This window comes from Nuphar pumila, chromosome 14 (genome assembly GCF_984573655.1).
Source record: "Nuphar pumila chromosome 14, dmNupPumi1.hap1.1, whole genome shotgun sequence".
Lineage (NCBI taxonomy): Eukaryota > Viridiplantae > Streptophyta > Magnoliopsida > Nymphaeales > Nymphaeaceae > Nuphar > Nuphar pumila.
The window spans coordinates 13,075,029-13,091,204 of NC_143262.1; the positions used below are offsets into that span (position 1 = coordinate 13,075,029).

A 16,176-nucleotide genomic window follows, 5' to 3' on the forward strand; every position below is an offset into this window, starting at 1 on the left:
TTGCTGTCACGAGAACCATTGAATTTTGCGGGTCTTAGCACATCAATCATTGATGGTCTCTCACCATTTCTGTCATTTAGGGTCATCATCTGCTGCAACATAGGGTTTTTTAATTAAAGCTCCCTCACTTCAGTCTGCAAGTTGGTCACTGTAGTCATCAACGAAGTGACCTGCCCCATTAGTAAGTTTACTTGCTCTTGCAGGCTCGCCACCACATCATTCAGTCCACTGAATGATTCATATACGTGTGAAATCGCTTCCTCATGCGAAGTCACATCTTCCACCAGCTTGTTAACAGTTGCAACCAACTCTTCTTGGCCCCGAGGTGAACCCATCTCCTTAGCTTCGACAACTGCCTTGCCTTTGGTGTTGCACAAGTTTTGATAAGGCGCTATGATGTCTTGCTCACAAATCGCAGTTTGTCGACACTGACTCTGGAGTCCCTTCCCCAACACGAGAACAGGCTCTGATACCACTTGTCATGGGCCTATTTTCCTTAATAGGCTAGTGTGGCACGACGGTCCTTTCTTACTGTCGCAAGCCTACTTATCAGCTCGCTTGCCAGTCGCGAAAGCTTGTAATTAGAGTGCAAGAGAGCAAGAGAGAGTAAAGGGAGAAGAATTGCAATCACAACTAGGGTGAACAAAAGAAAGCTCAATGTATTTAATTCATTCACAATTTTGTCCGAGGGCGATTACAATTCAAGTACACGAGTTGCCCCATCTGGGTATTGATTCACCTAAACCGAGCAACTTACATCAGACTCAACAAAAGCAAAACAGACTCTAAGCACAATTGTACAATGTAGGTTGCAAGGGAACAATTTGAATCCAAATTTAAATTTTTAATTAGTAATATGTATGAACCTAAAACATATCAAATGAAGTAGATTAAAAATATATAAATGGTGACATTTAAACTAAGTATATATGTTGATTTATAATATTATTTCTGGTTTGAGTCAATTTCTATAAAATATACTGCTTAGGTTTGTAGCTATAACGGAAGAATTGATCCAATTTTAATTGAGTATTCAGCAAACCAGAACCAGAGAAGAACACATAGTAAATGAGTTGAGTTAGACTTAGAGCTTGGAGGGGTTGGATCCTGATTTTGATGGGTGACAAATAGGGGTGTCAACGGGTTGGGTTTACCCGAACCTGACCCCAACCAAACCCTATAGAGTTCAGATATGGTGATAAATAAGAAGACATGATTAAGAACCAAGTCCGGACCCAAAGATCCGATCAATACATAGACCCGCGGGGTATAGTTTGTAAAATTTTATACCAGACCCAGAACCGACCCGTGTTCCAATTAAGACCCCCAATTTTTCAATGTAAAAATGATTAAAAAAAATATGGTTTTACCGGGTTTGGTTCATGTAGTTTTTATTGGGTTCGGGTATAGTTTTTCTTATAATGGAGCTAATTAAACCTGGGTTCAAACCAAATACCATACCCAAAAATCTGGTCCAAGTCTGGTTCCACCTGAGTATTAACTTCGATGACATTCTAAACACGTGTATGCAAATGTCGACACACATTTAAGGATCTCCTAAAAGTTTTGTGGTGCTTCTTCTTATGTTTGGGAGCAGTTTTGTTTGTTTAGCTGCATGAGATCTTTGACATTTTATAACTGCTTGTAGTGTTCTTGTTATTGCCTGAGTTGTTAACTTGAGTTTGAATAGGCAACAGATAGTTGTATTTGTTGGCGGTTTAAAAACTAAAAGTGGGATGTTAAAAGCAAGACCACATACTGGTAGACGCTATGGATGAAAAGAGTGTTGGCACATCATGGCATTCTTCTCATCTCATCGTGAGCCCATAATCCAGTGTTGGCATTCTAAAAACTAGAACTGAAATGTTAAAAGTAAGAATATATACTGATAGACGCCATGGATGAAAGGAACGTTGGTGCAGGTGTACAGCATTCTCCTCAACCTATCGATGCCCATGATGAGCTCAATCCATCAAGTCGATAGTAAGCAGGACCCTGAACCCAAATGAGAGAAAGAGGATACCTTAATTGCACTCTTCAAGCAACTATGCCTCAATTTATATGGGAGGATATTGAGGGAATAAATAATGGTATTCATGTATATGAACCCTTCACATGTGATATTGAATGTGAACTCTTCACATTATAATAACCTAATAACCCCCTCTCCACTAACTCATTAGTGCCTTGTGTCAAACCAGGTCAGTCAGGGTTAGACCTGATCCTAAATATCCAACAGTATTATTATTGAGCTATATATTCTTTGTTGATGACACCATGTTTGGAACCATTGTTTAATAACCGGATTGTTGTTGTAGTTCAAGTTTTAAGTGCAGAACCAATATCTAAACTTGTTTGTATATTTGATTGCATATTGCCATAACCAATAACATGGTGGTAGTTTGTTGTTCTAAAGCTTGTTAAGAGATCATGACAACTTGTGAGAATGAGACTGCAAGATGTTGAAAACACCTAACAAAAACTGGAACTATTATTGTTTTATACAAAAATTGTAGTTTAAAATTGTAGCAGGTTGTTATTAATAACTGAAAATACCAAGAACAAGAAACACCATAGATTGTATGATTAGTAGATACAAGATAGAGTAGAAAAACATTTGGCATCCTCACCGTCCACAATGCACACAAGATCCTGAGGTCCTTGTGAAATGAAGCAATGGACGGTGAAGATGTCAAATCAGTTTTTTAAAGTGGTTTGACAGATCACCTGATCTGCTCTATAAAAGGCATGCTGCTAAAATTGACATTACATTAAACATGGTCAACCCACAATAGGGCTCCAAAGGGATCGTCGAACATCCATTCCTGAGTCCGACATATTTTTAGGATATGGAACGTTTAAGTAATATCTGATTGTACATAAGGATCATACTCGTATATGTTCAATTGCATTACTTTTGGATTTGCGTCAGATTTAGATCAATGCTGTTTCGATTCAAAATCTGAGTGGATTACATTTTTTACATGTAAATAGTTTGTTTTTGTTATTCTTTCCAGATCCAGTATTGCCACGTGTATTTTTTATTGTGATTCAACCTTAACTCCTTAGATCTGATTCAGATCTCGATTCAAATTTAGATCAACTGTTTACATTTCATATTCGAATTTGAACATGGTTGCACCCTTATCACACACCCATTCTGGTAGTGTGGAAACTGGGACAGATATCCGACGAGCTTGCAGACCCACCTAGGATGGCCCATAGCCTAAAACCCAATAAGACCTAGGCCTGGTTTGGCCCTAGCAGGAAATCGGGCTAAGATGAAGTATGGATAATTTTTCTTTTCAAAGAGACCTAACCCAGCACAACCCAAGATCATTTGGGTTTATATGTAGACCTATGTTGAAAATTCTGCTTAATTTAGTGAGTCAAACAAGTGAGCTTGAACCAGGTGCACTTGGAGACTAGCGTATATAAAATCAAGTTCTTGGTGCAATGGGTATTCATACAACTACACTCCCAAGATACATTCAAGCTTTCGCCTACTTGCGAAAAATCGGTTCACACTCAGAACTGGGTGAGACCAATAACCTCGACATAAACTACCTTCAACAACCTCTTGATTAGGATAAAAAGATCTAGGATCGATTTGGGTACGAATTCTTGGGTGTGGATTCTGAAAACAAGTGAGTATGGATTAAATTTTTAATTGGATATAGATTCGAACTTCAATTAAATATAGATAAGAATTGTAGCTGGATTAAGATCCAAACTATAATTGAATCTGGATCTGAATAGTAACTAGATCAGGATCGAAACAATAACTAGATCTAGATGCAAATTATAATTGGATCTAGATTCAAACAGTAATTAAATCTAAATCCGAATAATAATTAGATCTAGATTTGGATTCAAACAATAACTAAATCTAAATCCGAACAATAATTGAATTTGGATCTGAACTGTAAATGGATCTAGATTCCAACAACAACCATATTTAAATCTAAATTGTAACTAGATTCAGATCCGAACAACAATTGGATTTGAATCCTGGATAAGGATTTGAAGAATCAACCAGATTTGGATCCTAGATAAGTATCCAAACTGAAATTTCAAAAACTCAAAAGATGAGAGAGAGAAGACTAGAGCTCGTGGGAGTGGGAGAGAGAGTAGAGCTCATGGAGAAGAAAGAGTACTCATGAGAGAGGAGAAGAGAGGAGAGAAATGGGAGAGGGTTGATGTTTATATAGACCCCAGCCTAGGCCACCCATAAAAGCCATAAAGGGCCTTTAAGAGGCCCTAAACGACCAACTTAATGGGCTACAGTCGGCCATAATAGCCTAAACAGTTATGCATGTAGGGGTGCCAAAATATGGCAAAAATAACTATGAAAAAAGTCAAGTTCAGCCTTAATTGAGTCAACAGATCAATGATTAAATCAAGCTAAGGATAAGGACGATTATGGACTATTTTTTATTATAAATGCCAATATAAAAATGTTGGACAAGGTTCAAATAGATCAAGATAAGATTTGAAAAGATCTGAAGAGGATTTAGGGCTGGATCAAAATTCATAAATGGGCAGGTCAAAGACGGTTTTAGACTTGGGGATTAAATTGATCACAAATACTAAAAAAATAAGTCTAAACCCAAGGTTCAAGGTCTAAGGTCCAAAGTCTAAAGTGCAATATCTAAAGTCCAAATTCAAGATCAAGATCCAAGAATAAGTGGTGCACAAGCCTAAGATCTAATGCCCTTGAGGGCCTTGCCCTTTAAGTCAATACCCTTTTATACAAGGACAAGAGTTTTCTCAAAAAATCTTCAATGTGGGCCTACATTTTTTTAGAGAACCCACCACCCACAAATTTAGAAAAAAATAGAAAATATAAGAAAAAACTTAAGGATAGTTTTGAATCACATTTCAACAATCCTCCACATGAATCAAAACTATAGAAGACTACTCAATAGGCTATTCATGAAGATTCAGTGCATAAGTGAAGGTAGCTTTTGGGTTTGAACCCCCACATTAGTGTTACTTAGTCTTACTAAGACTGAGATCTTAATAGTGTTAGCTTTGAATTGAAAATCCTAATTAACCTTTCAGACATTGTAACACATACTTTTACTTCAGATAGTCATAGTGTGTCTACCAATATATAGAAGTTGAACATTAAGGGTCATGTGTTATATCCTAATTTCATGAGTACTTTAGAAACAAAATTCAAAGTCTCATAGAAAGTGACCTCCACCTTCACACTCACATAGGTAAGTCTATTAAGGGTGTAAACCTGTTTGAAACACTTCAACCATAAGGCCTATGGATCTTATTAAGAGTTCAATTCAAACTTAACCTCTATACACAGGTTTCGAACACTTGGCATCAGGCAAGGAAAAATATAAAGTATTCAATCCAATCACTGAGAGACTTATTTTTTTCATTAAACCATTCGATATGGTTTGACCCTTATCATGTGGTTGAATTTTTGTCAATGATGATTGCTTTTATAGACTTCAACCGCATTCCCCTCGATGTCTTAAATATGATATCACAAAAAAGTTCCTTTGTCAACATATTCGCTACGTTTTAACATGATTTCGCATATTCAATTGAGATTACTCTGTACTTAAGTAAACTACTCACATAAATGTACTTTACATTGATATGTCTAGATTTTTCACCATAAATATTATTTTTCACTTTGTATATAGATGTTTGACTATCACAACGCATAGTTGTTAGGGGTACTGACTTATCTCCTAATGGTATCTCTATTAAGAAATTTTTTAGCCACTCAACTTCTATACTAGTTGATGCTCATGTTATCAATTCTGCATTCATTGTATAATGTGTTATCACAGTTTACTTCTTGGATCCCTAAGCAACTGCTCTAGATCTAAGGGTAAATATCCAACTACTTATGGATAATGACTCACTAGAATCAGAATTTTAATTTGCATCATTTCATCCTTCAAGTACAGTGGCTTCCCTTTCATAAAATATTTCATATTCTAGAGTTTCTCTCAAGTATTTCAAGACTCGATATATAGCATTACAATGCTCTTTTCCTAGATTACTAGTATTTCGGATCAACTTGCTTATTCTGAAAGCTACGTCTGGTATAGTTCTATTCATAATATACATGTGATTGTCGATAATACTTTCATAATCTAATTGTGATATATTTCCTTTAGTATTAATCGATAGCTTAACATTAGGATCAATCAAAGTAATAACACTTACAATCATACTGATTATATTTTCTCAATGTAATAAGATTGAGTTAATGCATAATCATTTTCATGTCTTATTAATTTAATATCATGTATAACATCAGCTAAACTCATATCGTTCGTGTTAAAATTAGATGAAAGAAAGCTTTTGGTATTATTTATTCATTCTATATTTTTACTCTTGATTAACATATCATCTACGTAGAGACAAATAATTATAACATGACTACTTTTTAGTTTGCTATATATGTTTTTATCAAAGTTATAAATTCTAAAACCATATGAAATGATTACTTCATCAAATATTTCATGTCATTGTATAGGTGATTGTTTTAAACTAGTCAATGACCTTAATAATTTACAAACTTTCTTTTCGTGACCAGTATTTTGTCTATATATTCGATGAAATTCACAAAATTTAATAAACTCGTTTGAAAGATATTCACCACCTCTATCAGATATAAAAGACTTTATTTTATAATTATGAGAGGTTTCAACCTCAGTTTTCAAAATCTTAAATTTTTTAAATGATTATCTTTTATTTTCATAACTATATTTTGTGAAATCATCAATAAAAGTTATAAAATAATTGTTACCCCCACTAGTTAGAGTATTTTTCAAATGACATACATCATTGTGTATTAAATCTAATCACATTTTCTAAAATGTTCAGACTTGCATTAAGGAATATGTTCTAAGTTAACTATTTTTCTTAAAAGACTTGTAATTAACATGTCTTAATCTAGCATGCTATAAATCATATAAGTCAAATATATAAACAAAAGATAAATTAATTTTTTTACGCAAATTGAGTTTGAACAACCCATTGGTAGCGTAGCCTTTGCATACAAACTTGTGGTTCTTCGATAATTTATTACTATCGAATTCCAATACTACTTTGAAATTATGAGTTGTAAGCAAATAGTTAGATACAAGATTTTTCATGAAGACAGGTACGTGATACACATTTTGGAGGGTTAAATATTTTTTTAAGGTAAAATGAAGTTTCGCACTCTCTTTTTTATAAACCTTAGCTTCATGTTCATCACTCGTATAGATCGTATGGTCTTCCCCCATGGTTTTGTATGTTTTGAATATATTTTTATCATTGTATGAATGGATTGTTAATACAAAACTCACATACTACCATTTATCTGAATTAATCATAAATATCATACTAACTATAACTATCAGGCCATCATCAGATTTACTAGCTTTGTTGCCTTGGAAATTTTTTCTTGTATTGGCATTCTTTCACATAGTGACCCGATTTTTCATAAGTATAAAAGAAAACATTATTTTTCATCTTGGAAATGAACTTAGATTTCTTATTCTTGTTCCTAAGTCTAGGTTTGAACTTTGATTTCTATTCAACCATATTTACCTTATCACGAACTTCTTTCATATCATCTTTCTTATCTCGATTCTAAGATGTTGAAAAAGTTATTCTAAGGTAAACTCTTCATTTTTATGTTTCAATTCATTTCGATAATCTTTCTAATATGGGGGTAATATGCTAATGATTGCATCCACTTTGAATGATTCATCAAGGTTCATACCCTCATACTTGACCTGATTAGCCAAGATCTGCATCTCGTGGACTTGAGGTAACCGTAACTTATCATCAAAGAATTTGAAATTCATATACTTGTTAACTAAAAACTTACGATCCTCTATTTTGTACCTGCTTTCAAGGGCTTCCCACAACTTTGCAGTGCTAACTTCTTACTAGAGGTCAAACAGAGTATCAAAGAGTGCATTAAGTAGGTGTTTGCAACATACAAAATTATCATGTTTTTACTTTAGTCTTATATGGTTTTTAGCAATGGTTTCATCCTCCCATTATTCTAGATAGTCCTTTGTGAGCACGCATACCACATTTGCAATCATGATGAAGATGAGAACATTGTGTTGCTATCATTTGAAATTGATGCTATCAAACTAGGATAACTTGGGCAGCTCCTAATTTTCAACCTTTACAGTTGGCATTTGCAGATCTATCACTTGAAAATTATTAAGAATTCTGCTTAATTTAGTGGGTCAGGCAACTGAGCGTGAACCAGGTATGCCCAAAGGCATGTGTATATATGCACTCTCTTTCAAGTGATAGTTGCCCCACTTAGGATCAAGTTCTCGGTGTCATGGTTATTAGTGCACCTATGCTCACAGGATACAACAAAGCTTTTGCCTACTCACAAAAAATTAGTTCATACCCTGCAGTGGGTGAGACCAATATCCTCGACACAAACCACCTTGTACAACCTCTTGATTATGATAAGAAAATCTAGGCTCGATTTGGGTATGGATCCTAAGTATGGGTATGAATTCTGAATACAAGTAGGTATGGATCCAAACTGCAATTGGATATGGATCCAAACTTCAATTGGATATGGATCAGAACAATAGCTAGATATGAATTCGAGCAACAACTAAATCAAGATCCGAAATATAACTTGATCTAGATTTGAATAACAACTAGATCATGATCTAAACTATAACTAGATCTAGATTTGAATAGCAACTAGACCAAGATCTGAAATGTAAATGGATCTAGATCTGAATAGCAACTAGATCATGATCTAAACTATAATTGGATCTGAATCCAAATAGCAATTGTATCTAGATCTGAATTTTAACTGGATCAGAATCCAAACTATAAATGGATCTAGATAGAAATTAGATTTGGATTTGAATAACAACTAGATCTGAATTCGAACTGTAACTAGATTTGGATCTGAATCGTAACTGGGTCTGAATTTGAATAACTAGATCTAGATCCAAACTATAACTGGATTTATATCTGAATAGCAATTGAATTTGGATCTATATTTGAATTATAATTGGATATGAATCTTGAATAAGGATCCAAACAATAATAAGATCTAGATCCTAGATAAGAATTCAAACAATCAACTGAATTTGGATCCTAGATAAGGATCCAAAATGAAATCTCAAAAACCCAAAAGATAAGAGAGAGCAAACTAGATCTCATGGGAGAGTGAGAGAGTAGAGTCTCGTGGAGAGGAGAGCACTCGTGAGAGAGGAGGGAAAGAGATGAGAGGGTTGGGGTCTATATAGGCTAAGGCCACCCATAAAAGTCAAAACGGCCAGCCATAATGGCCCAAAAAGTTAAGCATGTATGAGTGCCAAAACAGGATAGATACAACCCTAAAAAGAGTCATGTTTAACCTTGATCGAGTCAATAGGTCAAACCAAGGATAAAGATGACTGTAAATTGTTTTGAACTATAAATGCCCATGAAAAAACGTTGGGCAAGGTTCAAATAGATCCGAATAAGATCCAAAAAGATTCGAAGAGAATTTAAGGTTGGGTTAAAGTCCATAAATGGGCAGGTCAAAGACAATTTTAAACTTGAAGATTAAATTCGTCCTAAGTACTAAAAAGTTAAACCTAAGATCAAGATCCAAGAATAAGGGAAATGCCCATGAAAAAACATTGGGCAAGGTTCAAATAGATCCGGATAAAATTCAGAAAGATTCGAAGAAGATTTAAGGTTGTGTCAAAGTCTATAATTGGGTAGGTCAAAGATGATTTTAGACTTAGAGATAAAATATTAAAAAGTTAAACCCAAGATCAAGATCCAAGAATAAGTGATGTACAAGCCCAAGATCTAATGTCTTACCCTTTATGACACCACCCCTCTATATAAAAACAAGTTTTTCTAAAAAACTTCAACGTGAGACTAAACTTTTGTAGGGAACCCATTACCCACCAACATCGTTAAAAATGAAAAAATAGAAGGATAAACTTAAGGATAGTTTTAAGCCAAATTTCAACAACCTAGACCCTGCCTAAGCCCGATAATAGACAAGTTAGACTGTTCACAGCCAGGTAGGGGCCTGCCAAACCAATATCCACTCCTATATTCCACTGGCACTCTTAACATTGTCATAAAATGTTGACAATATTCTGAATTTCTTTGAATTCTATCACAAGAAATTCTAAGGCAATGGTATTCCCGGTAAAATAGCGAGAAAAACAAAATATCACATATTTTTCTTTGCAGGAAAATCCCGATACGAGATTATACTTGGCTAACTGAAAAGGAAAATGCATGGACACCAATGTTGTAGTTTCAATTTTTTTTCCCACTTTTCCCAATAAAAGCTTGGGGATCCAAAATTGCAATATAAAGTTCAAGAACTTAGTCATATTTCATCTTATTCCAAGTAGGGAAAAAGAAAGTACAATGCTAAAAAAAATGGAACTAGTAGGATTTGAACTCGAGAGAAGAAACACATTGTCTCAATGCTAGAAGTAATAGGATTTAAACTGTAAACCTATTATTTGCAAGCCAAACACTTTGACTATGTCTTTCACACTGTATTGCATGGTATAGAATATATCTAAAATATATTCATTACTACTAACGAGCCTGTATGAGTTGAGCTAAACTGAGCCCAGCCAAGCTAAACACTTCTGTTCAACATGCCGAGCCTATTTTACAAGTTCGAGCCAGCTCCTTACGAGCCAAACACAAGCTGAACCACGAGCTGCTCGTGTCATTTCCCAGCCTTAATTCCAAGTGATAAACTTGACGCCTTACAAATTGATGAGTTTCTACTTCTCCAGTCTCCACTACAACGTAAGGCACAAGCATTCGTTAATTTGGGCACCTCTAAGTGAAGGTTGAAACTCTGTTGAGGTGGTTCCTGACAGGCAGAACTTCACCTTCTTGTTGGTTGTGGTATGTTACCATTGTATCCAATGCATCATCAAGCTCTGTATTTGAATCCAACTTGTTTCATATGCTGAAAGTTTCCTTTTCTCCTTATGTTTCTCCAAAAAAAGTTACAGTTGGGAAAGACTTGTTCCACTTCAGATTTACCATCAATCATTTGGTGTCGTCCATCTAGCTGTGACAAATTTAGCAACACCATATACAAGGTTTATGGTCTTCCAAGTCATTTTCCCATATTGCAATACTCGATTCCCCATTTCATGCTTCTTATACATCTATCTGTATGAAACTGAAAATAATTTAGACTTTCTACTCAACCACATTGAATAAATGTTGGACCGTCATAAGCTCTTCCAAGTTTCCAACCGTCCCTCAGCGACCCCTTTGCTTTTCCATCATTGATAAATCACGAGTGTCTTATGCAAAACTACCACTCAGAAGGGAATAGTGACATACAGAAAACGAATAGGCAATGCAGCAGCTTCCTGATCATCAAAGAGCATTATACATATTGCAGTTCTCCAGATTCAAGTTGATTAGGATTCTGCATTTCTTTTAGTCCTCCTACCACTTCTTGTCTCAGAGTTTCAGATCTTCGTTCCTCTGCAGGATAATAGCAACAGTAATTGACATTGCAGGGTTGGATGAAACACAGGCTGCATAGTAGTTCTTTCCAACTACCTTGCTTTTCCATCTTCACCAGTCCCAGAACTACAAAGATGCTCTATGTCCAGTCATAAAAGAATTAACCCTGCTAGTTGCTTCAATGCAACTGAAACCTGGTGTTTTAGTCAATCCTCTTTCCTTCATGTCAACCCGTAGGCTGTCAGCGTCTAACCAATTTCCAGCAGCTGAATAGATGTTAGAAAGCAACATATATGATCCAAAATTTTGAGGGCCCAACATAGAAAGATTTCTGGAAATCCTTTTGCCAAGTTCCACATTTCCATAGACATGACATGCACCAAGCAGAGATTCTAGCATGCCAGCAGAAGGCTCAAAAGGCATCATGTTAATAAAATCACATGCCTCTTCCAAATGACCTGACCGGCTTAAAAGATCAACCATGCATGAGTAGTGCTCAGCTCTTGGAAGGATACCATACTCTGTGTACATAGAACTAAAATGCATTTTACCTTCTTCAATCAAGCCAGAATGACTACATGCTGATAGAATGCTGACAAACATGACACTATCGGGCCTAAAACCTTGCTGCTTCATCTGCGAGAAAAGAGCAAGAGCAGCACACCCATCCCCATGCATCCCATACCCAGCAATCATCGTGCTCCAGGACACAAGATCCTTTTCTGGCATACCATCAAATATTGCTCTCGAGATTTTTATATTTCCACATCTGGCATGCATGTCTATAAGAGAATTACTAACATAAATGTCATCATTGAAACCCTTCCGAATAACATAAGATGTTATGCATTTTCCAAGATTCAGATTCCCTAACTGAGAACAGGCAGATAACAACACCAAAATTGTGATGGAATCAGGTTTAGCACCCATTTGGTGCATGTTGCTAAAGGTGGCCATGACAGTTTCAGCACGTCCATTTTGAATATACTGAGACATAATTGCATTCAACACAACAACATTTCTCTTATCAGCCATTTCAAATAGTAAGGATGCTGCATATGTATTCCCAAACCTACCATACATGCATATTAAAGATGTAAGTAAAGAAGCATCAGATACAAAACAGGCTCTAACAGCGAAAGCATGTATGGATTTTCCATGTATATGGAGCTGGCATATTGGCAAAATATTCAGCAGGGTTACAGAATTAGGCTTCATATTCTCTGTCTGCATCTGATTGAACAATTCCATGACCTCTTTGGACAAGCCATGGATACCATATCCAGTGATCAATGCATTCCATGAGACAATGCTCCTTGTAGTCATGCCTTCAAACAACAAACACCCACATTCTAGATCACCACACTTAGTATACATGGTTATAAGTCCATTCACAAGAGAAACATCAGCTTCAAATCCAACTTTGACTGTTAGCCCATGGATAGACTTCCCTTCAAGAAAGTTTTCTACATTATAATAAATAGGAAGAATATTGATAAAAGTAACAACATCAGATCTCATGCCAGTGAATTGCATTTGCTGAAAAAGGTTGCGGGCTTCAAGTAATTCTCCATTTCGAATATGCCCGGATATCAAGGCATTCCACGAGACCACATTTCTTGTAGGCATGTTTCTGAATATGATTAGAGCAGTAGAAATATCAGCACAGTCAGCATACATGGTCAGAAGTGCATTCAACAGGTTAACATGTGCGCAAAACCCATTTATGAGACTAAAAGCATGAGCAGACTTGCCCAATGGCAAGTCGTGCAGCTGGGTGCATATGGAGACAAGGCTAACCATTGAGATCATATCAAACTTTACACCAGCAAACTGCATTTTCTTTAGAGCATCCAATGCCTTGTTCAGCCTTCCATTTTGAACATAGCCCGAGATCATAGCATTCCAAGAGAGCAGGTTCTTTTCACTCATTCTCTCAAACATACATTCTGCAGCATCCAGTTCACCAAGCTTTGCATACATAGATAAAAGGGCTGTACCAACGGATATGTTGAACTGAAACCCATGCTTAATTCCAACAGCATGAAGTGATTCACCCAAACAATTGCTACAGAGATTACCACAAGATGGAACTATACTCACCAAAGTGACCAAGTCAGGCTTCACATTTGCACAAAGCATTGCTCTGAAAAAAGCAAAGGCCTCACCAGGCAGTCCATTCTGTGCACAACCAGATATCATAGAATTCCAAATCACAACGTCCTTCTTGACAGCCCGATCAAACAACTGACGGCAGATAGCTAGACATCCAGAACTGGCGTACATTGCGATGAGAGAAGGCACCAAAGCTTCATTTCCATCAAACACGATTTTAATAGAAACGCCGTGAATAGATCTTCCAATCTCCACAGCACCCAACCGGCCGCACAAAGGAAGCAGACTCACCAACGTGCTCACGTTGGGCGTAAGACCCATTAACAAGATATGCTTAAAAGCTTCAAAACTTGAACCAAAGTCCCCATTCCTAGCATACCCACAAAGCAAAGCGTTCCAACTAACCAAATCCCGCAGCGCCATTTCGTCAAACACTTGGCGTGCAGCCCACATAAGCCCGAATTTGCAATATCCATCAACAAGCGACGTCTGCACAAAGAAGCCACGCTCAAACCCCAACTTCACCACGCTAGAATGGATCGCTCCCGCCAATTTCAGATCCCAAATGGCGACACACGCTTTTACCACCAAAGGGTAAGTGAACTCGTCGGGCGAACAATGGCTGCCCTTCATGAAAGCGTAGAGGTGAACCACGTCCTTTGAAAATCCATTCACAGAGAGGAATTTGATGACCAAATTCCAGAGGAGAACGCTCGGCCTGCCGGGCTTCAGGGTCTCTCGGAGGAGGGCTCGATCTTCGAGGGCACCGGTTTTCTCGAGCACAGAGCGGAGTTGTCCGAGAATTGAGGGGTTTTGAGAGGTACCCACAAGAGTAGAGAGGATATTTGTGGCGTTGGTGTTGTGGAAGACGGATTTGGAAGGTGAGGGATTGGGCACAGAGCGGTGGGAGGAGAAGCGGAACTCGAGCAAAGATGGTGTGGGGAAGAAGGGATGATGATGCCTCCATGCTCTGAGCGCCATGCGTAGGGTGGAGAGAGCGAGAGTCTCGTTCTCTGCCAGACGTCCATGGATCGGGCATGTCTCAGAGATCGAGCGCGTTTCACTACTTCATAGGAGCAGTTCCTAAATATTTTGGCGACAACTAACATTTTTTTTTAAACGAAGTGACTACTGACAATCATAATTACTGGAAGCTTCTAGAAGCCTCCAAAAGCCCGCTACAAAAATATGATTTTTAAAATTTTCGTGTTTTGGGGAACTTTACGCCCAGGTTTGCAAGTGAGCAAAAGTTTTTAAAGAAAAGAAAATTTTTACACGAGAAGTTTTGGTATGAAAATTTTTCTTTTGTTTGTCAGGCGTGAAAATGGAAGAGAGAGAGGATCTTATCATACAACAACAAACAACAACAACTACGCCTTCATCCCAAAACAATTGGGGTCAGCGATATGAACCAAAAAAGAAATTCATTTTGGGTCTTCCACATGAATCCTTTTCCTCCAATCATTTCTATCCAACGCCATGTCCTCGGTGAGGTTCAAAGCATTCATATCCTTTCCTATCATCTCCATCCAAGTCTTCCTAGGCCTACCCCGACCTCTTTTAACTAATATATTTTCCCATTTCTCCAACCTTCTAACTGGAGCATCATTAGGCCTTCGCCGAATATATCCAAACCACCGTAAACGATTCTCTCGCATCTTATTTTCAATGGGTGCAACACCTACCTTCTTACGTATCTCTTCGTTCCGAATCTTATCTTTTATTGTATTTCCACACATCCATCTAAGCATCCGCATCTCAGCTACACTCATTTTTTGAATATGATGTCTCTTGGCAGCCCAACATTCCGTACCATATAGTAAAGCGGGTCTAATAGTCGTCCTATAAAACTTTCCCTTCAACCGCAATGGCATTCTACGATCGCACAGCACTCCAGTAGCACTTTTCCATTTCATCCACCCAACCTTTATCCTATGATTTACATCTCCATCAATTTCTCCATACTTTTGAATGATGGATCCCAAATATTTGAAATAATCATTCATCGGTATATCTTGCTCACCAAGCTTCACTACACTCCCATCACTACTTCGTTGCTTACTAAACCGACATTCCATATATTCAGTCTTACTCTTACTCAACTTAAAACCTCTAGCTTCCAATGTCTGTCTCCATAATTCTAACTTAGCATTAACCCCAGCTCTAGACTCATCAATCAAAACAATATCATCAGCAAATATGGTGAAAATTTTCATATAAAAAAATTGGTTTTTTAGGATAGGAACAATTGCAAATATTGTACTTTGTTTCTTTTCCACTTATATTTGCTCGACTTTTTCTCCCTTCCAAACGTGCTCATATGGAAAGCTAGATTTGAAAATTTTGTTTTTCTCAATATAAATTTAAATAGTTGATGTTGGAAATGTGCTTCTAATTATCAGAAGAACAATAATCTTACATATACGGTGGGTGTGCAAAGCTTAGATGTGCATGCCTCGAATGCACTGATGCTAGACATTGTTTTTCGGTGATTTGACCGTACAGATATTTTCTCCATGTTTCATTTTCTAGGAACCAGCCCTTGTTTATATTAACATTTTAAATAAAAAAATTTGTAGTCAT

General features: G+C 36.9%; 1 protein-coding gene across 1 annotated transcript; it reads right to left on the bottom strand.

Annotated features, from left to right (window-relative positions):
* Positions 1–11,604: 11,604 nt before the first annotated feature.
* On the bottom strand, positions 11,605–14,574 carry LOC149816418 (pentatricopeptide repeat-containing protein At3g16610-like). Its single transcript, XM_089986886.1, has one exon. It carries the CDS (start codon positions 14,572–14,574, stop codon positions 11,605–11,607), a length of 2,970 nt encoding a protein of 989 aa, XP_089843012.1.
* Between the last annotated feature and the right edge of the window lie 1,602 nt (positions 14,575–16,176).